The 25,393-nt window shown below is 43.1% G+C and overlaps 1 protein-coding gene across 1 annotated transcript; it reads left to right on the top strand.

Annotated features, from left to right (window-relative positions):
- The first annotated feature begins 282 nt into the window (after positions 1 to 282).
- Positions 283 to 25,393, top strand: ccdc124 (coiled-coil domain containing 124). The gene is made up of 5 exons (XM_017682294.2): positions 283 to 366; positions 7,046 to 7,217; positions 22,700 to 22,886; positions 24,534 to 24,633; positions 25,146 to 25,393. The coding sequence occupies exons 2-5, from the start codon at positions 7,059 to 7,061 to the stop codon at positions 25,345 to 25,347; spliced, it is 648 nt and encodes a 215-aa protein (XP_017537783.1). The 5' UTR covers positions 283 to 366; positions 7,046 to 7,058; the 3' UTR covers positions 25,348 to 25,393.

The following is a 25,393-nucleotide window of genomic DNA, read 5'->3' as shown; positions in this document are numbered from 1 at the left end:
AGTGGCCAGTGAGTGGAAGCACAAGGTGAGTGTTTCTAATAAAGTGGCCAGTGAGTGGAAGCACAAGGTGAGTGTTTCTAATAAAGTGGCCAGTTAGTGGAAGCACAAGGTGGGTGTTTCTAATAAAGTGGCCAGTGAGTGGAAGCACAAGGTGAGTGTTTCTAATAAAGTGGCCAGTTAGTGGAAGCACAAGTGTGAGTGTTTCTAATAAAGTGGCCAGTGAGTGGAAACACAAGTGTGAGTGTTTCTAATAAAGTGGACAGTGCAGTTCAGCCACTCAGTCCACAGGTGGCGGCAGGAGGATTAAAGCCGTCAACACCAGCATTCAGAGAAGAAGGGCGAGCAGCAGCGGCGGAGCTCGGAAAGGTCGGTAAAAGTTCCCCAAAAAAATATTTTAGGATTAAAATAAAACTTTTAATGCTCGTATAATTTTGCAGACAGTCCAGTCTGTATTTAGCTGCCGGTAACAGCCCGCTGGAAGAAATGCTGCCCTAAAACAGGAGCTTAGTGCTCGGCGTTTAGCCAGTTAGCAGCGATGCTAAATCATCCGAATGTTTACCCGCAAAAAACTGAAATTTTGTTCGTGAAAATGTCGAAATGATCACATTCGTAGCGCTATTTCTATCAGGTGTGGTAGCTTCATCGGCAGCCTGTACAAGCTGAACCTGGCTTGTTTGAATGATCCGTTCCACCTTAAATGATGCAGCAGTTACATGTGACCGCCTGTTCGCCCCGAGCGTTCAGCAGATTTCGCGGTTCGGTTTATTATCTTCTCTTTTTTAGTTCTTTTGGTCCAAAAAACAGTAAATAAAGAATTAAACGCAGAAAGTGTTGAAGTTTGGAAATGCTCAGGGAAGCACGTCAACAAAGTGATCCCTCTGAAAACCATGGTTCTTCAAGGGTTCCTTAGTAAACACAGTGATCCTACATGGAACCACAAACACTCAAAAGAACCATTTCCATGCTTAAATGGTTCTCCGGACTGGGGGAGAATGTGCTGTATATGGTTCAATAAAGGGTTCTGCTCAAGCTCGTATACAAACGAAGAACCCATTTTTGGTGCAACATAGAACTATTTTCAAAAAGGTTCTATATAGAATCATCTACAACACGTTCCCCATCAATCTGGGAAAACAAAAGCATTTCCAGTGTTCTTTAGTAAAGACAGTGGTTCTGTATAGAACCAAGAACACCCAAGCTCGTTGCTCAACGCTCAAGTGGCTCCTCAGATTGAGAATATATGGTTCTTCAAAATAACTTTGACAGTGGTTCCACGTAGCACCAAAAAGGGCTCAAGCTTATAATTGAAGCAGAACCTTTTTGGTGCCATGTAGAACCATATTCACATTCTCTATGAGTCTGAATAGCCATTTCACCCTGCAAAGAAGCACTTGGTTCTTTGAGTGTTCTTGGATGTGTACAGAGCCCTTGCATAAGCCATTTCTCACCCGGATTCATCATTTTAGCAGGAATGATTTGTGCTTGGCGTCAGTGAAACCATGGCAAGCAACTGGCCCTCAGGCGTAGAGCGATCAGCCTTTCAGGCGTCGAGAGGCGAGAAGTCGCTGCTGGTCTGAACGCTGGATTAAATAGGCAAAGTAAGCAGAAAGCAGGCCACCTCCAGACCAGCAGAGGGAGCCGGTGTGGCACAGAGTGCAGCAGCATTTGGCCTTTGGTTTTTCGATGTATAGTTTGTTCGTAGGTGTGAGTCAAAGTCGAGTACTGTTGCTTAAGATCTCCAAATCGGTTACTTTACAGGAGAACTTTGTAGTTCTACAGTTACAGACTGTAGTCCATCTGTTTCTCTGATACTCTGTTACCCTGTTCTTCAGTGGTCAGGACCCCCATGGACCCCCACAGAGCAGGTGTTATTTGGGTGGTGGGTCATTCTCTGCACTGTAGTAACACTGACGTGGTGGAGGTGTGTCAGTGTGTGTTGTGCTGTAGAACTACAAAGTGCTCCTATGTAGTAAGTGATTCCTGATCGGAATCATTAAATTTGATATTTTAAACGGGAAAACGATCAGTTGGAGCTGAGCTCGTAAACTTGCAAAGACGCTTCCGGCTCCACGCAACCCTCGAAAAATTTCCCAAGACGTGTGCTGAGCACTTAAATCCTAACTTTTCCCATTTAACCTTATTAATGTTTTGGAAAATAATAGCTTAAAGTAAAGCATTACTGGTGTAAATATTGGCCTGGTGGATTTCGCCGGAAACTCCCCATAACACCCACATGCGAAGGTGGAGGAAGTGTTCGTGTTCGTCGACACGCCAGAGCAGCGCAAACAGCCATGAATCTTCATACTTTCTAACCCTTAAACACATACGGCCAGTTTAGTCTGTAACTAGACATCCATGACCGCAGTAAATCATCCCTGAAATTCCCTTTTAGTCCAGACTTCTGCATAATCCGTCTCAGGAAAGTGGTTGTTACATTTAAGGGACAGTATGTCGCAGATATTCACCAATTCAGGTAAATATTAAGATTAGTGTACAGGCTGTTTTTCCAATGAGCTCATGCCGTCTGTCTGTGAACCGCATCCAGAGAAGCCGTTGGCGGTGGCTGAGTAGCCGCTGCTGTGTTTGGGAACACGCAGTCGTCGCTCGGCGGTGATTTGCTCACGTTAGACGGAACCACAGAACCTGTTTTGTTCTTTAAACGCAGATCTGTAATCCCCCTGGCCACTCCGCTCTCAGGGCCTCCGCAGTGCTGTGAACCTTTGTCCTGAAGATGCATTATTGATCAGTGGCCTTTGGTCAGAGGACTTCAAAGACATTAGCCCCCCAGAACTGACCTCTACGTCGGATCACTGAGGCTGTCAGATGAGTTCAGAGCTCAGATTCGATTTTTTTCCCTTATTTGTTAGTGAGACGTTCTGATTTTAAGTGCATGATGTTGCAAAGCACCATGAAGTTTCACTGTCGGGACCCCCATGGACCCTCACAGAGCAGGTATTTGGATGGTGGGTCGTTCTCAGCACTGCAGTAACACTGACGTGGTGGTGGTGTGTTAGTGTGATAGGCTGGTGTGAGTGGATCAGACACAGCAGAGCTGCTGGAGTTATAAACACCTCAGTGTCGCTGCTGGACTGAGAACAGTCCACCAACCAAAAATGTCCTGTGGGCGGCGTCCTGTGGGCAGCGTCCTGTGACCACTGATGAAGGACTAGAGGATGACCAACACAAACTGTGCAGCAGCAGATGAGCTGTCATCTCTGACTTTACATCTACAAGGTGGACCGACAAGTTAGGAGTGTCTAATAGAGTGGACAGTGAGTGGACACAGTGTTTAAAAACTCCAGCAGCACTGCTGTGTCTGATCCACTCAGACCAGCACCACACACACTAACACACCACCACCACGTCAGTGTTACTGTGGTGCTGAGAATGACCCACCACCCAAATAGTAGCTGCTCTGTGAGGGTCCATTGGGGTCCTGACTACTGAAGAACAGGGTAACACTCATTTGCATGCTTCAATGCAAAAGAAAATGAGATGTGAACTGTCCCGGTGTTCGGTTTGCATGGCATTCCTTCACTGGTATGCAGAGAATGCAGTGGCCTGCAGTTCTGACCAGTGAGGATTCCTCTCTAACGGTCACGACCTTCATCCAGTGTCGCCTGTCTTACTGAAAAATACATCAGAAGCTGTTTATCAGGTGTGGCAGTGGTTTATAAACACACTTTTAGGGGCTAAAATGCATTAAAACAGTGACCTGAAGCTAAAGGTTTATTTAAAAACTTAACTGAGGTTGTTTTTCAGTGTTGTCAGATGTTTCCTCATGTAAATATGATTCAGCAAAAATCTGTTTTTGTTGTCTCGAATTCGTGGTTGGTTATGAGTCGGTAGGTTTCTCTGCTCACACAAGAGAAGAGGTACTGAATCTGTCAGTCGGACGCAAAGCCAAAACATCCCGCTTTGGCAGATTCCCACCAGGATGCACCGTCAGATTTAAGACTGTTATAAACACAGAATAACAGCCGATTCCCCAACACACAGGTCAGCAAAACGGAGGAGAAAAAGTCAACATTTCCTACCAAAGTCTGTACATGAGACTTTACTCTGTTTGGCTGAAATAGACACGCTGGAGCCCAAGTACAGCAAATGTGATGCAAACTTTCAGAGAGGCAGGCAGTGTAGCAATAACAACAGTAGGGTGGGTTTCAAGGGCTATCCAGAGTTGTCACTATAACAGCATATCCGATCACTGGACAGGGAAGTAGTGAGCTTCATACTCCAAACTTGCCCTCTTTCCAAGTCGCACACTGGGCGAAACGTAGCCGAGGTGCTGAATTTGGCTGTTTTGGATTGGGAGCTTGAAAGAGCTCATCACAACGGACAGAGCGCGCACTGTGGAGGTAGCAGTGAAAAAGGCTGGGCTACCAACCACACAGTGTTTTTGTGTGGCAGTAACATGCTTTACATCTTCCCAAGCACTTTAACACACTTTAAACCTGGCTGCCCAAGCAGGCCTTGGTGCCGTGCCAGTCGTTTGCTGGGTCGAGTGAGACGCATAAAATCAAGAAAAATCCCCCCAAAAAATCATATTTTCACTTTGATATTTAATGTGTGCTGAAGCTACAATAGAATAGAATAAGCTCTGTTTCTAGTAACTGCTAAACTAGTTTTTTAAGACTAGAGATTTGGCAAACGCATTGTTTTGCCATGTTTACACTCGTCGTTCATTCAAATTTTGTTTAAAACATCGTGAGAAAAGCGTATCGTGAACTTGTCATGAATTACATCATGAGTGCATCCTTCCTCCTCTATCGCACTCGGTCTGAAAGAAGTGTCGATATTAAAGTATGCAGAAATATCGAAGAATCATTGGAAAACCTTTTAGTGTCATCGTGATAAAGGCACTGCTATTGAGAGGCTGCATTGAGATGATATGCACAGGCAGCGCTGAACAAGACAGATTCAGGTCAATTATAGAGAGCACAATAAATAAATAAACAACTGGTGTACAGTAATGATATTAACGGCACGGTGACAGCGTAGCTGATTGGATGGTGATCTGTTACTCTAAATAATCTGCGCTGTGAAAACGTCGCCATGATGTTATTTTTGCCATGTCGCCTTCTTGAACGGTGGTCCACGCTTACCTTTTTTGGCAAGAGGTGCATGAAGGATCCACATCTTCAGTTTTCACTCTTGATTTGTGACCAGCCTCAGACGTCAAATGTCACCGTCACAAAACTAAGCAATACTTATCACTCTTTACACAGCCAGACAGGTTCCTCAGCGCTAAGCCTGCTTTTTACGTTTCCTCATGCACTAGATGGTTAAACCTATAGAAGAAAGCCTGCTGTGTCGCACTCTTACCCTCACCTACCCAGAGAGATAAGAGCTTTGAATGAACTTTATATGATCGCCATAGAACTGCTGAACATCTCCGGAGGAGCAGTCTGTATAGTGCATGGTATAAAAGTGCATCTAACTGAGAGTTTCCCCCATAATCCAGTGTGTTAGGTGTAAACAGAGGGTTTGGTGTGAAATGGTTCAGATGTCTTTACAGTGGTGGTGATAGGAACCAGGAGTCGCCATGACTACAACACAAATGCATTGCCTGGCCAAAATAAAAGGTCACACACTAATATTTCGTTGGTCCGTCTTTGGCTTTGATTACAGCACGCGTTCGCTGTGGCGTCGTGTCCACAAGCTTCTGCAATGGTGCACCATTTATTTCTGTCCAGATTTGCATGAAGTTTTCCCCAACATCTTGTATTGATGGGAGATTTGGACCACTGCGCAAACTCTTCTCCAGCACATCCCAAAGGTCCTCAATGGGGTTCAGGTCTGGACTCTGTGGTGGCCAGTCCATGTGTGAAAATTGTCTCATGCTCCCTGAACCACTGTCTCACAATTTGAGCCCGATGAATCCCGGCAGTGTCATCTTGGAATTTGCCCGTACCATCAGGGAAGAAAAAAATCCATTGATGGTCGATGATCCATTAGGCGTTCAGTATATTCAGGTAGCCAGCTGACCTCATTCTTTGGGCACATAACGTTGCTGAACCTAGACCTGACCAACTGCAGCAACCCCAGATCAGAGCACTGCCCCCACAGGCTTGTATGGTAGGCAGCCGCCTCTCTTCTTACCCTGATGTGCCCATCACTCTGGAACAGGGTAAATCTGGACTCATCAGACCACATGACCTTCTATTGCTCCAGAGTCCAATCTTTATGCTCCCTAGCAAATTGAAGCCGTTTTTGCCGGTTGGCCTCACTGATAAGTGGTTCTGATAAGGCTACACATCTGTTTAGTCCCAATCCCTTCAGTTCCCTTCACACCGTGCGTGTGGAAATGCTCTTACTTTCACTATTAAGCATATCTGAGTTCTACAATTTGATTTCACCAAACGTTTAAGTCACGATCATTCAAGATTTTTTTACGAACACATTCCTTCCTCAAACATGACGTTTCCCTGCCATCCTTCCATAATGTGTTGATGGTTCTTAACCCGATTTTTAGCATCTCCTTAGATGTTTTCTCTGCTTGATGCAGGCCAATAATCTGACCCTTCTGAAACAGATTAACATCTCCACGACTGCAGGATGTGTCTTTCCACATGGTTGTTTAACAAATGAGAAGCTACTCACTGCATCAGTTCGGGTTAAATAACTCTTACCCATTTGCTTAGTTAAATCCAGGTGGTGGTGTTTTTTGTTTTTTTTTGTTTTTTTTTTTGGCCAGGCAGTGACCCTACACAAGTCTTCTGAGTAGGTATGTTGATGGAAAACAGTGGAAAATCTGGAATAATACGTTTTCTTTGGGGACTATTTTGCCGCACAGCGCCCTTCATGTCTCCCTCCACCATGAATGGAGTTGAAGTTCTCTAAACTCTCATAAAACAGCGTCTCAGTCATCAGGCAGTGAATTCAGAACCAGTTCATGTAGGAACTTTCTGTGAGGAGCTTTTAGAGGGACGTCTGGTTCCCATCACCACCACTGTGAACGGTTCTAACTTAAGTTTCTTGAACGTAGCGTTAGCGATCAGGATCAGTAACGCTGGAGTGTTTCTTTAATGTGTGTGTGCTGCAGGTTAGGCCCAGGGATGCCTAAGAAGTTCCAGGGAGAGAACTCCAAGTCTGCAGCCGCAAGGGTGCGGAAGGCAGAGGCCAAAGCTGCCGCTGATGCCCGAAAACAGCAGGAGCTGGAGGATGCCCTGTGGCAGGAGAGTGACAAACACGTGCTGAAGAAAGAGCAAAGGAAGGTGAGATCCAACCAGTGACGAGAACCTCCTATTCATATTATATTTTTTATATATATACTGCTGAATATATTTCGCACTTAGCAAATAAGCACAAACTGCACAAAAGTAGAATTTGAAAATGTCTTCGCACAATGTACACACACACACACACACACACACACACACACACACACACACACACACACTGACTCTCAATATACACAGTATACACCAGTACTGCACTATACCAATGTACAGTAATAGGTTCTGAAATAAAGCTGTGCTGCTGTTCACATTGCGTATGTGCAGTTAGTCTGAGGGAGTTAATAAAGGAGATGCAGGTTCTCCGGGACTGAACACTGATATAGAATCTTCCAGATTGTACAGGATGTGGAGAGAAGACGTACAAGATGTCAGTCTATATGTGTGAGTACAGGTTTGCTAGATTGAAGGTGCTGGAGGATCAGAGTGAGTCTGATGGTGTGGATGAGGTGGTGATTGTCCATGGAGATGATGACTCAGCAGTGACAGGCCTATAGACCGATACACCAGCACTACTGGCTGTTCAGCAGCCTGACGGCCCGGGGCAAGAAACCATCTCAGAACCAGCCGGTTCTGGACTTTATGCTTCTGTACCTCCTCCTGCTCGGCAGCTGTGAGAACAGACATCGGCTTGGGTGGGTGGAGTCCTTTAGAATCCTCCAGGTCTGTTTACATCTTAACTGGTTAATTATGTAAATGTGGTCGTATTTCCCCTTTAACATTGTACGATTTAGTTCCTGTACAAATCTGCAGTTTGTAATTTGTCCACATGGTGGCGCCGAACACTTTCCTGCAGGGCCTGATGATCAAGTGTGTTCAGATCAGTCATCTTAAAACGTTCTGCACTGTGAAAGCACTGATTTGATTTTATCATAAATATTCATATGAATTAATATTAATGTGATATTCCAAATAACGTGCATTACCATCTGGTTCACTCCTAAAATACATGGTTCTTTTGTAAAGAAAATGGTTCCATCTAGCACCAAAAAAGGTTCCTCTGTTACCATGTCAAGCTTGTAACCATAGAGGAACCCTTTTCAAAAAGGTTCTGTATAGTACAATCTCCTGTTAATCTGAACACTTTCAGGATGCCAAGAACCTTTTAATAATGTAAAGGATTCTTTGAGTGTTCATGGGTCTATATAGAACCACTTTCTTTCTTGAGTGTAGAGCTGGGTGCTGGGGTTCTATTAAGAACAGAATACAAGGAAAATGTTCACTTAAAGCATTAAAGAACCATTTTAACGGTTCTATGTACAACTATGAACATCCAAAGAACCCTTTGCATGATTACAGGGTTCTCTGCCATATAGAATTGATGGAGAATGTGTTCAATATAGCACCAAAATGGGTTCTTCTGTTCTTAAAAGCTTGACATAGTAACCATATATAGCACCAAAAAGGGTTCTACTGAAACTATATACAACACATTTCCATCAATCTGAAGAACCATTTGCCTAGCAGAGAACCATTTTAAGCATGAGTGTTCGTGGTTCTGTATAGAAGTACTTTCTTTACTAAAGAACTCTTGAAGAACTTGGTTCTATTTAGCATCGTAGTTCTTCTGATTGATAGGGAATGTGCTGCGGATGGTTCTATGTAGCACCTTTTTGAGTGGTTCTATGCCCCACTAAAAGTGTTCTCCTACTCTTACAAGCTCGACATCACAATAGCAGAAGCCATTTGGTGCTGTAAAGAACCCCTGGAGAACCATATTTTTTAAGAGTGGGATACGAGCCTGTTATGTATTGCTGCACATGCTTAGAACCATACGGGTCTGTTCTGGTGTAATAATTAAATTCCGCTCTCTTGTCTCTTGATTAAAGAACAATGTTTGTGTTTCTGCTGCTCGTTTGGCCTGTAGGTGCTGCTGTCAGACACTAGAGGTCACTGTAAGGCTGGTTTATTCAGCTCTCTTTATTTATTCGTGACCACTGGGAGGCGCTGGAGGCCGTTCTTCACTCTGTTCTATGGTCTATCTGCCCGACTGCTGCCTGTTCTGGAGATCTACGCTGATTATTGATTACCCAGAACGGTTTTATGGTGTCACTGTTTGGCCGTTTGTTACGGAGCATTATGAGAAGTCAGGGATGCTTTTGTGGTTCTGTGTTGACGTTCAGCTCAAACTAGAGATTAAATAACATGAAAAATGTAATATCATGATCATAGTGACCCGAGCTCTCACGGTCATCAGTCTTATTGCAGTGTCGTTAAAACATGCTGGTCATGTTCAAAAAGTAGGAAAAGCGTTCCTGAGGAAAGAAAGCGGTTCTGTATAGAACCATGAACACTCAAATATCCATCTGCATGACTAAGTGGGACTTGGACTTAGACTTAGTCATTCAAGTTTACACTGTACAGTGCACAATAGAACGGAATTATGTTGCATTGGCTCGGAGTCGATCAGGGAGGACTACAGTGTAGTGCGCATGTAAACGTGTAGATCAACAGACCGTGCACTGCTTTGGGACTCAGGTAGGAATAATCAAAAATTATTATTTAGAATGTGCTGTAAATGGTTCCATGCAGAACCTTTTGGAAAGTGTTTTATATTAGGGCTGTCAGTTCTCAATTTTACGCGAAATAGCGCCGATAACGCAAATCCTGTTTGGCCCTGCGCATCATCTGTAGTTCCTGTTGAGACTTGACCGTGCGCACCGTCTCTCATTAAGAGTAGAGGAGTGAGTTTCTCTGTTTACAAGCAAAGACTTCGCCAAAGAACAATCGGATTACAGATTCAGACTGAGGTGTGGTTGGTTAGTGTAGTGGGTAACACCTCTCCCTTCTACACTGTAGACTGGGCTTCAATCCCCTGCCTGGGCAAACACCCTACACTATACCAATAAGAGTCCTTGGGCAAGACTCCTAACACCGCCTTCGCCTACCTGTGTAAAAATGATCAAATTGTAAGTCACTCTGGATAAGAGCGTCAGCCAAATGCTGTAAATGTAAATGTTTCTCACTCTGTTCAACAGTCTGATGAAAATCTTCGTTTACATGCTCGCTACAAGTATTCCGATGCGTGGAGCAGCGCCTAGCCTAGCGCCATGACAGCGAGCATCACGTGAGATGAGTTTCCAGTTGGCGCGTTTGTGTTTTTAATGGCTCAGAAAAACGTCCTTCACATGCACTTATAAAGGAAGACGTCATGCTCTGAGACACAGAAGCTGGCCGTCCGCCCCGCCGCTCGACTCCTCTCCTGACCAGTTTCAGCTCCGCCGTGTTGAACGTTATAAACCTTTCGCTGTGACGTGACACACATGCGCAGAACGCTCTTACATGTTGCGTTAGGGAATGTAATCGGATTCAGGCGTTTACACGGCTATTACTGTTCTATTTAACGGATTATTTACAGGATTACCCACCTCGTTCAATCGGATAGAAACTGCATTCCGAATGGCCTCAATCGGACTAGACTGTTCCGGCTGAGGTGTTTACATGGACGTGTTCTATTCAGATTGAGCTGTTATTCAGATTATTATTGAATTATTAGTGTCTGAGGAACCATTTCTCGATGTGTAGAACTCTAATCATGGTTATGTTAATAGTGACGTTCATGGTGCTGTTTAGAAGTTATGTTCAGGCGGACTCATGGTTCAGAGTTACAGCAGCGCTATAATGACAGCCAGGCCTATCCAGGTGGTTTCGGACCACCAGTGTGTTTCTCAACTACCACAGCAGAAGAGCAGTCGAGTCTCACGCAGAGATGGCTTATATCCTATGTGTCAAACACAAGGCCTGTGGGCCAAAACGGGCCCGCCACACAATCCTATCCGGCCCGCAAAGGTATTTTAATTTTTATTATCGTTATTATCCTGTTTCATAATGTGCTGCACTACAGCCCCCAGCATGCACTGCAACACTATATGCTCTGACTCTCCTACCCCAACAGTCTATAAGACAGCGGTTACACCTCAGTTCTAGACAACTTCATGCAATTCCTCACCGGTCATATCACCAAAATGCGTTCCAGCTGCAAGCATAACGTTCTGACCACCTCCTTGTTTCTACGCTCACTGTCCACTTTATCAGCTCCGCTTACTGTATAGCTGCTCTCTGTAGTTCTACAGTTACAGACTGTAGTCCATCTGTTTCTCTGATACTCTGTTACCCTGTTCTTCAGTGGTCAGGACCCCCATGGACCCCACAGAGCAGGTACTATTTGGGTGGTGGATCATTCTCAGCACTGCAGTGACACTGACGTGGTGGTGGTGTGTTAGTGTGTGTCGCTCTGGTCTGAGTGGATCTGATAAAGTAGATAATGAGTGTAGAAACTAGGAGGTGGTCAGAATGTTATGATAAACCTGATCAGTGTAAACTTGCATTGAATCTGTTTTAGGCCTAATGCATCTGATCAAGGCCTTCTTCAGAAGTTGAAATGTCAGGTTAGGGTTCGAACTGCACTCAGCAGGAAGGTTGATTTCAGCTCTTGCGCACTCTCTCTTGCTTTTTCTCTTGCGCACTCTCTCTTGCGCACTCTCTCTTGCTCTGTAGCCGTTTCCCTGGAGAAGCTGTATTTAGCTCTGAGGTGTGCGTGTGATGTCTTTGATTGGCCCGGTGGTCTTTGCTGTGAGTGCTGCGCTTTGACGGGACTCTTTCATCTAAGCGCTTTGCTGCGATTGGCCTTTTTATAGATTTTATAAGCTTTGGTTGGTCAGCATGTCAGACCTTTACTGTGATTGGCAGTTCTTGTTTTCTGTTGGCTAGATAGGTTTGTCCTTCTGTGCTTAGACTTTTATAGCTTCTACTGTTTCATTTAAAAAGCTCTATAATGTTCATATGATCCACACAGTTGCTCTGACAGACTGTAATACACTACAGGAAACGTAGGGGGCGATACGGCTTCTACTGTTTCATTTAAAAAGCTCTATAATGTTCATATGATCCACACAGTCGCTCTGACAGACTGTAATACACTACAGGAAGCGTAGGGGGCGATACGGCTTCTACTGTTTCATTTAAAAAGCTCTATAATGTTCATATGATCCACACAGTCGCTCTGACAGACTGTAATACACTACAGGAAGCGTAGGGGGCGATACGGCTTCTACTGTTTCATTTAAAAAGCTCTATAATGCTCATATGATCCACACAGTCGCTCTGACAGACTGTAATACACTACAGGAAGCGTAGGGGGCGATACGGCTTCTACTGTTTCATTTAAAAAGCTCTATAATGCTCATATGATCCACACAGTCGCTCTGACAGACTGTAATACACTACAGGAAGCGTAGGGGGCGATACGGCTTCTACTGTTTCATTTAAAAAGCTCTATAATGTTCATATGATCCACACAGTCGCTCTGACAGACTGTAATACACTACAGGAAGCGTAGGGGGCGATACGGCTTCTACTGTTTCATTTAAAAAGCTCTATAATGTTCATATGATCCACACAGTCGCTCTGACAGACTGTAATACACTACAGGAAGCGTAGGGGGCGATACGGCTTCTACTGTTTCATTTAAAAAGCTCTATAATGCTCATATGATCCACACAGTCGCTCTGACAGACTGTAATACACTACAGGAAGCGTAGGGGGCGATACGGCTTCTACTGTTTCATTTAAAAAGCTCTATAATGCTCATATGATCCACACAGTCGCTCTGACAGACTGTAATACACTACAGGAAGCGTAGGGGGCGATACGGCTTCTACTGTTTCATTTAAAAAGCTCTATAATGTTCATATGATCCACACAGTCGCTCTGACAGACTGTAATACACTACAGGAAGCGTAGGGGGCGATACGGCTTCTACTGTTTCATTTAAAAAGCTCTATAATGCTCATATGATCCACACAGTCGCTCTGACAGACTGTAATACACTACAGGAAGCGTAGGGGGCGATACGGCTTCTACTGTTTCATTTAAAAAGCTCTATAATGTTCATATGATCCACACAGTCGCTCTGACAGACTGTAATACACTACAGGAAACGTAGGGGGCGATACGGCTTCTACTGTTTCATTTAAAAAGCTCTATAATGTTCATATGATCCACACAGTCGCTCTGACAGACTGTAATACACTACAGGAAGCGTAGGGGGCGATACGGCTTCTACTGTTTCATTTAAAAAGCTCTATAATGTTCATATGATCCACACAGTCGCTCTGACAGACTGTAATACACTACAGGAAGCGTAGGGGGCGATACGGCTTCTACTGTTTCATTTAAAAAGCTCTATAATGCTCATATGATCCACACAGTCGCTCTGACAGACTGTAATACACTACAGGAAGCGTAGGGGGCGATACGGCTTCTACTGTTTCATTTAAAAAGCTCTATAATGCTCATATGATCCACACAGTCGCTCTGACAGACTGTAATACACTACAGGAAGCGTAGGGGGCGATACGGCTTCTACTGTTTCATTTAAAAAGCTCTATAATGTTCATATGATCCACACAGTCGCTCTGACAGACTGTAATACACTACAGGAAGCGTAGGGGGCGATACGGCTTCTACTGTTTCATTTAAAAAGCTCTATAATGTTCATATGATCCACACAGTCGCTCTGACAGACTGTAATACACTACAGGAAGCGTAGGGGGCGATACGGCTTCTACTGTTTCATTTAAAAAGCTCTATAATGTTCATATGATCCACACAGTCGCTCTGACAGACTGTAATACACTACTGGAAGCGTAGGGGGCGATACGGCTTCTACTGTTTCATTTAAAAAGCTCTATAATGCTCATATGATCCACACAGTCGCTCTGACAGACTGTAATACACTACAGGAAGCGTAGGGGGCGATACGGCTTCTACTGTTTCATTTAAAAAGCTCTATAATGCTCATATGATCCACACAGTCGCTCTGACAGACTGTAATACACTACAGGAAGCGTAGGGGGCGATACGGCTTCTACTGTTTCATTTAAAAAGCTCTATAATGTTCATATGATCCACACAGTCGCTCTGACAGACTGTAATACACTACAGGAAGCGTAGGGGGCGATACGGCTTCTACTGTTTCATTTAAAAAGCTCTATAATGCTCATATGATCCACACAGTCGCTCTGACAGACTGTAATACACTACAGGAAGCGTAGGGGGCGATACGGCTTCTACTGTTTCATTTAAAAAGCTCTATAATGCTCATATGATCCACACAGTCGCTCTGACAGACTGTAATACACTACAGGAAGCGTAGGGGGCGATACGGCTTCTACTGTTTCATTTAAAAAGCTCTATAATGCTCATATGATCCACACAGTCGCTCTGACAGACTGTAATACACTACAGGAAGCGTAGGGGGCGATACGGCTTCTACTGTTTCATTTAAAAAGCTCTATAATGCTCATATGATCCACACAGTCGCTCTGACAGACTGTAATACACTACAGGAAGCGTAGGGGGCGATACGGCTTCTACTGTTTCATTTAAAAAGCTCTATAATGCTCATATGATCCACACAGTCGCTCTGACAGACTGTAATACACTACAGGAAGCGTAGGGGGCGATACGGCTTCTACTGTTTCATTTAAAAAGCTCTATAATGCTCATATGATCCACACAGTCGCTCTGACAGACTGTAATACACTACAGGAAGCGTAGGGGGCGATACGGCTTCTACTGTTTCATTTAAAAAGCTCTATAATGCTCATATGATCCACACAGTCGCTCTGACAGACTGTAATACACTACAGGAAGCGTAGGGGGCGATACGGCTTCTACTGTTTCATTTAAAAAGCTCTATAATGCTCATATGATCCACACAGTCGCTCTGACAGACTGTAATACACTACAGGAAGCGTAGGGGGCGATACGGCTTCTACTGTTTCATTTAAAAAGCTCTATAATGCTCATATGATCCACACAGTCGCTCTGACAGACTGTAATACACTACAGGAAGCGTAGGGGGCGATACGGCTTCTACTGTTTCATTTAAAAAGCTCTATAATGCTCATATGATCCACACAGTCGCTCTGACAGACTGTAATACACTACAGGAAGCGTAGGGGGCGATACGGCTTCTACTGTTTCATTTAAAAAGCTCTATAATGCTCATATGATCCACACAGTCGCTCTGACAGACTGTAATACACTACAGGAAGCGTAGGGGGCGATACGGCTTCTACTGTTTCATTTAAAAAGCTCTATAATGCTCATATGATCCACACAGTCGCTCTGACAGACTGTAATACACTACAGGAAGCGTAGGGGGCGATACGGCTTCTACTGTTTCATTTAAAAAGCTCTATAATGCTCATATGATCCACACAGTCGCTCTGACAGACTGTAATACACTACAGGAAGCGTAGGGGGCGATACGGCTTCTACTGTTTCATTTAAAAAGCTCTATAATGCTCATATGATCCACACAGTCGCTCTGACAGACTGTAATACACTACAGGAAGCGTAGGGGGCGATACGGCTTCTACTGTTTCATTTAAAAAGCTCTATAATGCTCATATGATCCACACAGTCGCTCTGACAGACTGTAATACACTACAGGAAGCGTAGGGGGCGATACGGCTTCTACTGTTTCATTTAAAAAGCTCTATAATGTTCATATGATCCACACAGTCGCTCTGACAGACTGTAATACACTACAGGAAGCGTAGGGGGCGATACGGCTTCTACTGTTTCATTTAAAAAGCTCTATAATGCTCATATGATCCACACAGTCGCTCTGACAGATGGATCGTGAAAAATCATTTGTCGTACAGAAATTTCAGCCCTATTGATCATGGAAAGTAGCAGCAGTTTAGTGTGTGGTATTTCATTAGTTAAGTGGCAGCACTGGCAGCGCTGGGCATCGTGGGGCAGCGGCCCAGCGAAGGATCAGGTGACGGAGTCCAACAGAAACAGGATGACAGGAACAGTGTGAAGCTTTACTACACGCACTCCACTTAAAACACCAGAGAAACCTGCCAGCTGTGCTCTCACAGCCCTCCACATACTCAATAATGCATCAGGGAGACAGGGAGAGGAAACGGATACACTGTATAGATAACATAATAGACATGGATCAATTAGAGCCTGACTGATATATTTCAACTGGTCGATCATATCAGGTCAAATTGACCAACTACGCTTCCGTTAGTGTAGCACAGTCTGTGAGAGTGACTGCGATACAGGGCTGAAAGATGAATCATATTTATGATAAAATCAGTTTTAAAGTGTGCAGTGTTTAAATCACAAGAGCCATAGTTTTAATTACAGCCCACATTATCAACAGTATTGTCTTAAGTTTACAGCTGGGAAGTTAAACCCAGTTACACAGATCCTGAACTGCTTCTAGAGGAGTTGGATGAATCAGAAGCAATGCACTTTGTACATGATAACTAACTGGTGCAGCTTTCAAGCCTCAAGACAAGATATTTGGATATGCTGGTCTTCTTGGTCGTAATTTAAATCAGTCATTAGTTATTTACCCCAAATCATTCATCTCTTCAACTACTGTGTGGATCATATGAACATTTATAGAGCTTTTTAAATGAAACAGTAGAAGCCGTATCGCCCCCTACGCTTCCTGTAGTGTATTACAGTCTGTCAGAGCGACTGTGTGGATCATATGAGCATTATAGAGCTTTTTAAATGAAACAGTAGAAGCCGTATCGCCCCCTACGCTTCCTGTAGTGTATTACAGTCTGTCAGAGCGACTGTGTGGATCATATGAACATTATAGAGCTTTTTAAATGAAACAGTAGAAGCCGTATCGCCCCCTACGCTTCCTGTAGTGTATTACAGTCTGTCAGAGCGACTGTGTGGATCATATGAACATTATAGAGCTTTTTAAATGAAACAGTAGAAGCCGTATCGCCCCCTACGCTTCCTGTAGTGTATTACAGTCTGTCAGAGCGACTGTGTGGATCATATGAACATTATAGAGCTTTTTAAATGAAACAGTAGAAGCCGTATCGCCCCCTACGCTTCCTGTAGTGTATTACAGTCTGTCAGAGCGACTGTGTGGATCATATGAACATTATAGAGCTTTTTAAATGAAACAGTAGAAGCCGTATCGCCCCCTACGCTTCCTGTAGTGTATTACAGTCTGTCAGAGCGACTGTGTGGATCATATGAACGTTATAGAGCTTTTTAAATGAAACAGTAGAAGCCGTATCGCCCCCTACGCTTCCTGTAGTGTATTACAGTCTGTCAGAGCGACTGTGTGGATCATATGAACGTTATAGAGCTTTTTAAATGAAACAGTAGAAGCCGTATCGCCCCCTACGCTTCCTGTAGTGTATTACAGTCTGTCAGAGCGACTGTGTGGATCATATGAACGTTATAGAGCTTTTTAAATGAAACAGTAGAAGCCGTATCGCCCCCTACGCTTCCTGTAGTGTATTACAGTCTGTCAGAGCGACTGTGTGGATCATATGAACATTATAGAGCTTTTTAAATGAAACAGTAGAAGCCGTATCGCCCCCTACGCTTCCTGTAGTGTATTACAGTCTGTCAGAGCGACTGTGTGGATCATATGAACATTATAGAGCTTTTTAAATGAAACAGTAGAAGCCGTATCGCCCCCTACGCTTCCTGTAGTGTATTACAGTCTGTCAGAGCGACTGCGTGGATCATATGAACATTATAGAGCTTTTTAAATGAAACAGTAGAAGCCGTATCGCCCCCTACGCTTCCTGTAGTGTATTACAGTCTGTCAGAGTGACTGTGTGGTTTAAATCAGCATTATAGAGCACTTTTTATGTTTATTATTATTTTTTGACATAATATACATTTGTCAGCTTTCTCCAGCCCCATCATCTCCTCTGCACCCGAAGCGCTCAGGTTCCTCTTGGTGATGTGGGAAGGTGCTGTCTGTTGGCGAGTCCTGGGATTTGGTGAAATCGAGGCCTTTTGGATGTAATTTGGGCTGCATGCGTCTCCGGGGGAAGAACACACCTCGATTGTAATAATAATATCTGTGTTAGTGTGGCACTGGACCCTCAGGAGCTTCTCTCCAGCTCAAGGTGGAATCACTTTGTGTATTTTCACTCTCCTGAAACTGTTGTTCCCAGAGGTGTGAACAGCGATTTCCTCTGCAGCACTAGGACTGCAACGATCACTGTAACGGTGAGCACGCCACCGTAGAGCTTGGTGATATGACAATATTTATCATTATTGTGATAAATTATACTATAATATGCCACTGTGCTTTTCTGGGAATAGGCTCCCCAACCACACGTTTGATTTAAAAGAGCTTAATTAGTCCTGTGGATTTAGTGCAGCACTGTCTGTGAAATGTTGAGCATGAATAATTTGATTAATACACTTCACAAAGTAATGTGTTTAAGAACTTGTGTTACCCATTTTAACACGTTTCGTGTCATGTTAACTCGTTTAACAAGGTGTTGTTCCTAACTGGCTATAGAAGCACTTCAACACATTTTGTGTTAAAAGTAATGCAAAATGTTACCTGACCGCCACTGTAGGTTCTACTACACGCTTGGAAAGGGGTGGGGGAGGGAGATTCAGCTGGTTGCAATATGCAACCTCACCACTAGATGCCAGTAAATATTACACACCACCTTTGAACAAGCTTTTGTTTTTCCTAAATTGTAGTGTTGATATTTTATGTTAATGAACAAGCATAGTGCCCCCTACACGCATTGTAGTGTATTACAATCTGTTGACTTTAGCCAGGTATTAAATTTCTCCGCAGCTGAGCTCTCCGAAAGCTCGAGAGTGAGAGTTTAAGGAATTATTTGTCAATACCGCGCATGCTAATACTGTGTGTTGGTAAAATTTAAGATATTAAAATATCACAAGCTTGAAGATATTTCACAGGTTTTAATCTGTCATTCTGTAACTCCCGATTTTTCAGTGTACACACATTTTAAGTATCATGTTGAGGCTACCACTTGGTGGCCCCACACATAGCACAGGTAGAGAATCACTGCTTTGTCTGCACTACAGTGCTGAGTGGTGGAGTGTGAAGGAGAACCTCATTCACTTTAATGGCTTGTGTTTCTAATCTCTGTAGATTTTGATGGTTGGCATAAATACACAGCCGTGGAATTTAGGACACAGACTCATTATCGGACAAAATAAATACAGTATTTTCCCGTGTTTCTTCATTACTGAGTTGGTGATGCTAAGACTTCTGACCGAATTTGTGTCTAAGGCCTGTTTTTTGGCCCCAAGCATATCCACTTTTTCTGTGTTGAGACTGGAGCACTGACTAGACTGCCGGTTGTGATGTCACAACACTTATGTTTGGTGCGCACTGCTGTAATGCAGCATTTATTTTACTGAACAAGCTATAGGGAGCAAGTTCCAAGGGAAGATTAACCCTCTATTGCTCGATGTTGCCTCAGGGCAACAAACTTTTATACTTAATGTCAACAACAGGGTTAACAGTAAAGGGCAGAGTTTTAGTAAGTCAGTAAAAGCATGTAGTTGGTCCTACTGTCTTAGTGGACTGTTTTAATCCTTTTTTTTAAACACACAGTACATTTTACAGAAGTGTTTGTTGCCTTGAAGCAACGTTGTGCGGCGGCAGAATGGTTTTAGTGCTGCTGTATCATCTCGTTCCATTGTCGCACAATGCTGCCTTAAGGCAATAGACACCAAAAGGACCGCTGCACAAGTTAATTTTTTTTAAATAAATTGAATTAATCAGGTCAGCTTTATGCAAAACTTATATTTATATATATATATATATATATATATATATATATATATATATATATATATATATATATATATATATATATATATATATATAAAAATAAATATAAAATGATTATTAGTCTGAGCTTGGCCTACTATTCTGGTGAGCTTGTGTGATTGACGGCCCTCCCGTCTGGCTGTCTTACCAATAAAATGGATTATAACCTCCTAGTTTGCATCAAAGGCAGTGGTGGACAGTAACTCAGTAAATGTAATTAGTTTCTGTACTTTAGTATTTTTGGTGTATCTGTACTGAAGTTTCTCCGTTCTGGGCGACTTTCTCCTTTCACTCCACTACATTTCAGAGTCTAATATCCGACTTTTTCCTCCTACATTTTGAGAAATCTGTCGTTCCTTTTGGTTTCTGTGTGTATAAAAACGTAACATGTCAAAACGAAAGAAGCGCAAAGCCAGAGCACCAATCAGGGCCCAGCGGTCACTTTGTTTAGAGCTGGTTTTGACCTGTTGGTCATACCGACCCAGTGCAGCACGCGGTTCAACGTCAGCGCAGCAGCGTAAAACTTTGGGAGAGTCTGTTCAACATAAATGATGAACTAACCCAACTTTGTGTAAATAGAGCTCAATATAGAAATATGTCCACATATGCAGTCGAGACTGACGCGGCTTTTTTCTGAATTTCTACAAACACCATTTCATTTTATAGTAAATGAGTTTGGGCTGGTTTATGTTTATGAACAGACGCCTACAGATCAACATAGTAAAGGAGCTCATCTGTGATCCTGAGTTTAAAGCCAGTTTTTATTCAACTTAAACTTGGAACTAAGTTGTAAATAAATCTGAAACTGAAACTTTGCTTGTGTGTAAAAAGTGATTTCAGAGCCACTCGGTTCTCCCTGATGGAAACTGTTTACCTTCAGTGTTTTGTGCTTCTGATCATTTTAATAGACGTCAGCGTCACTAATTAATGACCTTCTATTAAAAGACTGGTTTACCAAGAGAGACGCTGGAGGACTTTCACCTGAAATGAGTTCATGAAGCCAGTCTGGTTATAAAAATGATAACAGGACATCAGAGCCAGAATTACTCTTTTAGTACTTTTACTTTATACTTAAGTACATTTGAAGGGAAATACTTTAGTACTTTTACTCAAGTGGAGGTCTAAAGGGAGGAACTTCTACTTTTACTGGAGGAATATTTTACCCTGGGGGTCTCAACTTTAACTCTAGTACATGGTTTGTGTACTTCGTCCATCACGGGTTAAAGGAACAGAATGTTGTCCAAATCCAGTGACCATTTAGTGAACGTTGGGAAGGGTTTTCACAGCACATACTGGGGATGGGCAATATGATGATGATGATGATGATATTTTATTATTGTGATAAATGAGCACAGTTGCTTTTCTGAGCATATTGTGGATATCAGCAGTACTTAAAGAACACTGACTAACTATGTTTCATTACAAACTGAGCTTAATTAGGCCTGTTTAGCTTTAGTGCAGCAGTTTGTAGAACATTGAATAAGAAATCATTGTAGTTATAGATTTTTTTTTTTTTATTATTATTATTATTATTATTATTATAGTATTTCATGTAGATAGAGATTCAACTTTATTGAAGTACAAAGCAATGAAATGCAGTTAGATTCTACCAGAAATGCAAATAGTAACAATAGTGCAAAACAGACGGTGCAAATGTGCAACAGGCATAAACATGACATATCTATGAAACATATGAACAGTAAATACACAATCATAAATATACACTATTTCCAAAAATATTCGCCCGTCTGGCTTCACACACAAATATATATATATATATATATATATATATATATATATATATATATATATATATATATATATATATAAGTTCACTGGAACTAAGGGGCCGAGCCCAACTCCTGGAAAAACAACCCCACACCATGATCCCCCCTCCACCAAACTTTACACTTGGCACAATGCAGTCAGACAAGTACCGTCTCCTGGCAACCACCAAACCCAGACTCGTCCATCGGATTTCCAGATGGAGAAGCGTGATTGGTCACTCCAGAGAACTCGTCTCCACTGCTCTAGAGTCCAGTGGCGGCGCTTTACACCACTGCATTCCACACTTTGCACTGCGCTTGGTGATGTGAGGCTTGGATGCAGCTGCTCAGCCATGGAAACCCATTCCATGAAGCTCTCTACGCTGTTTTTGAGCTGATCTGAAGGCCACATGAAGTGTGGAGGTCTGTAGTGATTGACTCTGCAGAAAGTTGGTGACCTCTGCGCACTATGCCCCTCAGCATCCGCTGACCGCTCTGTCATTTTACGTGGCCGACCACTTCGTGGCTGAATTGCTGTCGTTCCCAATCGCTTCCACTTTGTTATAATCCCACTGACAGTGGACTGTGGAATATTTAGTAGTGAGGAAATTTCACGACTGGACTTGCTGCACAGGTGGTGTCCGATCACGGCACCACGCTGGAATTCACTGAGCTCCTGAGAGCGACCCATTCTTTCACTAATGTCTGTAGAAGCAGTCTGCAGGCCTAGGGGCTCGGCTTTATACACCTGTGGCCATGGAAGTGACTGGAACACCTGAATTCAGTGATTTGGATGGATGAGAAACTTTTGAAATATAATTTACTTGTGAATATAGTTGTGAATCATATGTACATGTATCTAGTGATACAGGTCATGTTTTGTTTGTTCCAGCTCATTAAATATCAGAAAAATTAAATATCATGATTCATATAGGTATCATGAAATGTCAATGTATTGTGATATTTTTTGCCTTTATTGCCAGCCCCATCACAAATTACATTAGAAGGAAAAACGATTTTGGTTCTCTGGGGTTCTAAGAGTGTAACAAAGGTTCCTTTGTGCATGTATGCAGGATGAGAAGGAGAAGAAGCGTTTGGAGGCGCAGGAGAGAAGGAGAGAGAACCAGCGGCTCCTGGATGAAGAGAACTCTAGACTGAAGGGGAAACAGCCTAAAGAACCGTCAGGCAAAGTGACAAGGGCGCAGATCGAGGAGACCCTGCAGAAGGACCAGGAACTCAAACAGCCAGCCAAGGAGAAAGGTAACGATGCACAGATTTTTTTTTTTTTTTCCCAGGTATCTTATTTTTTTATTTATTTTTTTTAAACATAAATTTCATTAGAAAATAATTACTATTCTCTTGATCTCTGGGTGCGTAAGGTGGTCCTCCTTCTCCCCCATCACTCAGCACAGTGCTTGCCAACACAACACTTGGTGAAATGAAGGGATTGTGATTCTAATAACACTCCCTACAAGGGCAGCACAGTAAATCATAATTTTATCATTATCACAATACGAGTTCCTATATAGCTAAGAGCTGCAATGACCAAACATTTCATGTTCTCATGCGCACAGCGCCAGAGAAATGGTATTATATTACCAGCACAGACAGTCAGAAGCCTAACAAGAGTGTCTCTGCACTGGACTGAATGCAGCACTACTGTGTGCAGGATGAATGACTTAACCATTCAGCTAAAGAGCCAATTACAACACACAAAGGCATGAAACATTAGGATTCCTCACACCAAGTGTTTTAAGTGTGTGAAGCAGTAATGCCTTCTGTCACAGCAAGCATAATGAATGACTAAACATATTTAAATATATAAATGTAAATATGTATTCATTTTTACGTACCCATGTAGGTTTTGTAGGCTTTGTAGAAAAAGCTGTTTGTGTTGCTGACTGTTTCAGTGCACAAATGAGTTCTCAGTTCTGATGTAAGCAGCCATTCAGATCATTTAATTCGGGTGTTCCAATCACTTCCATGACGACAGGTGTATAAAACCAAGCAACTAGGCCTGCAGACTGCTTCTACAGACATTAGTGAAGAACTCCATGGCCGAGCAGCTGCATCCAAGCCTTACATCACCAAGCGCAGTGCAAAGCGTGGAGTGCAGTGGTGTAAAGCGCCTCCACTGGACTCTAGAGCAGTGGAGACGTGTTCTCTGGAGTGACCAATCACGCTTCTCCGTCTGGAAATCCGATGGACGAGTCTGGGTTTGGCGGTTGCCAGGAGACGGTACTTGTCTGACTGCATTGTGCCGAGTGTAAAGTTTGGTGGAGGGGGGATCATGGTGTAGGGTTGTTTTTCAGGAGTTTGGCTCGGCCCCTTAGTTCCAGTGAAAGGAACTCTTAAAGCTTCAGCACCAAGAGATTTTGGACAATTTCATGCTCCCAACTTTGTGGGAACAGTTTGGGGACGGCCCCTTCCTGTTCCAACATGACTGCACACCAGTGCACAAAGCAGGTCCATAAAGACACGGATGAGCCAGTTTGGTGTGGAAGAACTTGACTGGCCTGCACAGAGTCCTGACCTCAACCCCATAGAACACCTTTGGGATGAATTAGAGCGGAGACTGTGAGCCAGGCCTTCTCGTCCAACATCTATGTCTGACCTCACAAATGTGCTTCTGGAAGAACGGTCAAAAATTCCCATAAACACACTTCTAACCCTTGTGGAAAGCCGTCCCAGAAGAGCTGAAGCTGTTATAGCTGCAAAGGGTGGGCCGACATCATATTAAACCCTATGGTTTAAGAATGGGATCTCACTCAAGATCATATGCTTGTGAAGCCAGATGAGTGCATACTTTTGTCAATATAGTGTACTTGGTAATAAGTTTTGTTGAGTTTAGCTTTGATTCCTCTCATATTCGTTTTTTTTTTTTTTTTTCTTTCTCTCACTCTGCAGAGGTGACCCATCTGGATGTGCCGCTGGAGGAGAACATTAACCGGATCATTCCGGAAGAGGGCTCGGCCCACAACATCGAAGACGCCATCGCGGTACTCAGGTACTTTAGAGCATGTCGAGATGTCATTTTAAATATATCTGCGTCATACAGGGTCAAGAATCGAGTAAGCAGGATACACTCTTAAAAAGATGGTTCTTCAAGGGTTCTTTAGTGTAGATAATGCGTCTATATACAACTATAAACACCCAAAGAACCGTTTGCGTGATTTACAGTGTTCTTTGCATCATGAAATGGTTCTTCAGACTGATGGAGAATGTGCTGTACATGGTTCTATGTAGCACCAATTCTCTTGTTAGAAGTTGACATTGTAACAAAATAAGAACCCTTTTTAGCACCCTCTCCATCAATATGAGGAACCCTTTCATGATGCAGAGAACCTTTAATTATGCAAAGTGTTCTTTGAGAGTTCATGGTTCTAAATAGACTCATTTTGACTAAAGAACAGTTGAAGAACCATCTTTTCGGTGTACGTTTGAGGAGAGTGGCATGAAGTTGATTGAAATATTAGATTTTTCCTGGATTCTCCCTTTAAAGCCCTGTTCGTTTTACAGCACTAAGGAGGACTTGGACCGTCATCCGGAGCGTCGGATGAAGGCAGCGTACACCGCGTTCGAGGAGGCCAACATGGCCCGCCTTAAAATGGAGAACCCCAACATGCGCATGTCTCAACTCAAACAGCAGCTGAAGAAAGAGTGGGGGAAATCTCCGGAGAACCCCCTGAACCAGCGCTTCGTCTCTTACAACACCAAGTAAAAAAGAAAACGGTTTAAAGACTGTCGCTCCAAACAGCGTGTGGGGG

Source organism: Pygocentrus nattereri, chromosome 28 (assembly GCF_015220715.1).
Source record: "Pygocentrus nattereri isolate fPygNat1 chromosome 28, fPygNat1.pri, whole genome shotgun sequence".
Taxonomy (NCBI): domain Eukaryota; kingdom Metazoa; phylum Chordata; class Actinopteri; order Characiformes; family Serrasalmidae; genus Pygocentrus; species Pygocentrus nattereri.
This window is presented reverse-complemented; position numbering and strand designations above follow the sequence as displayed.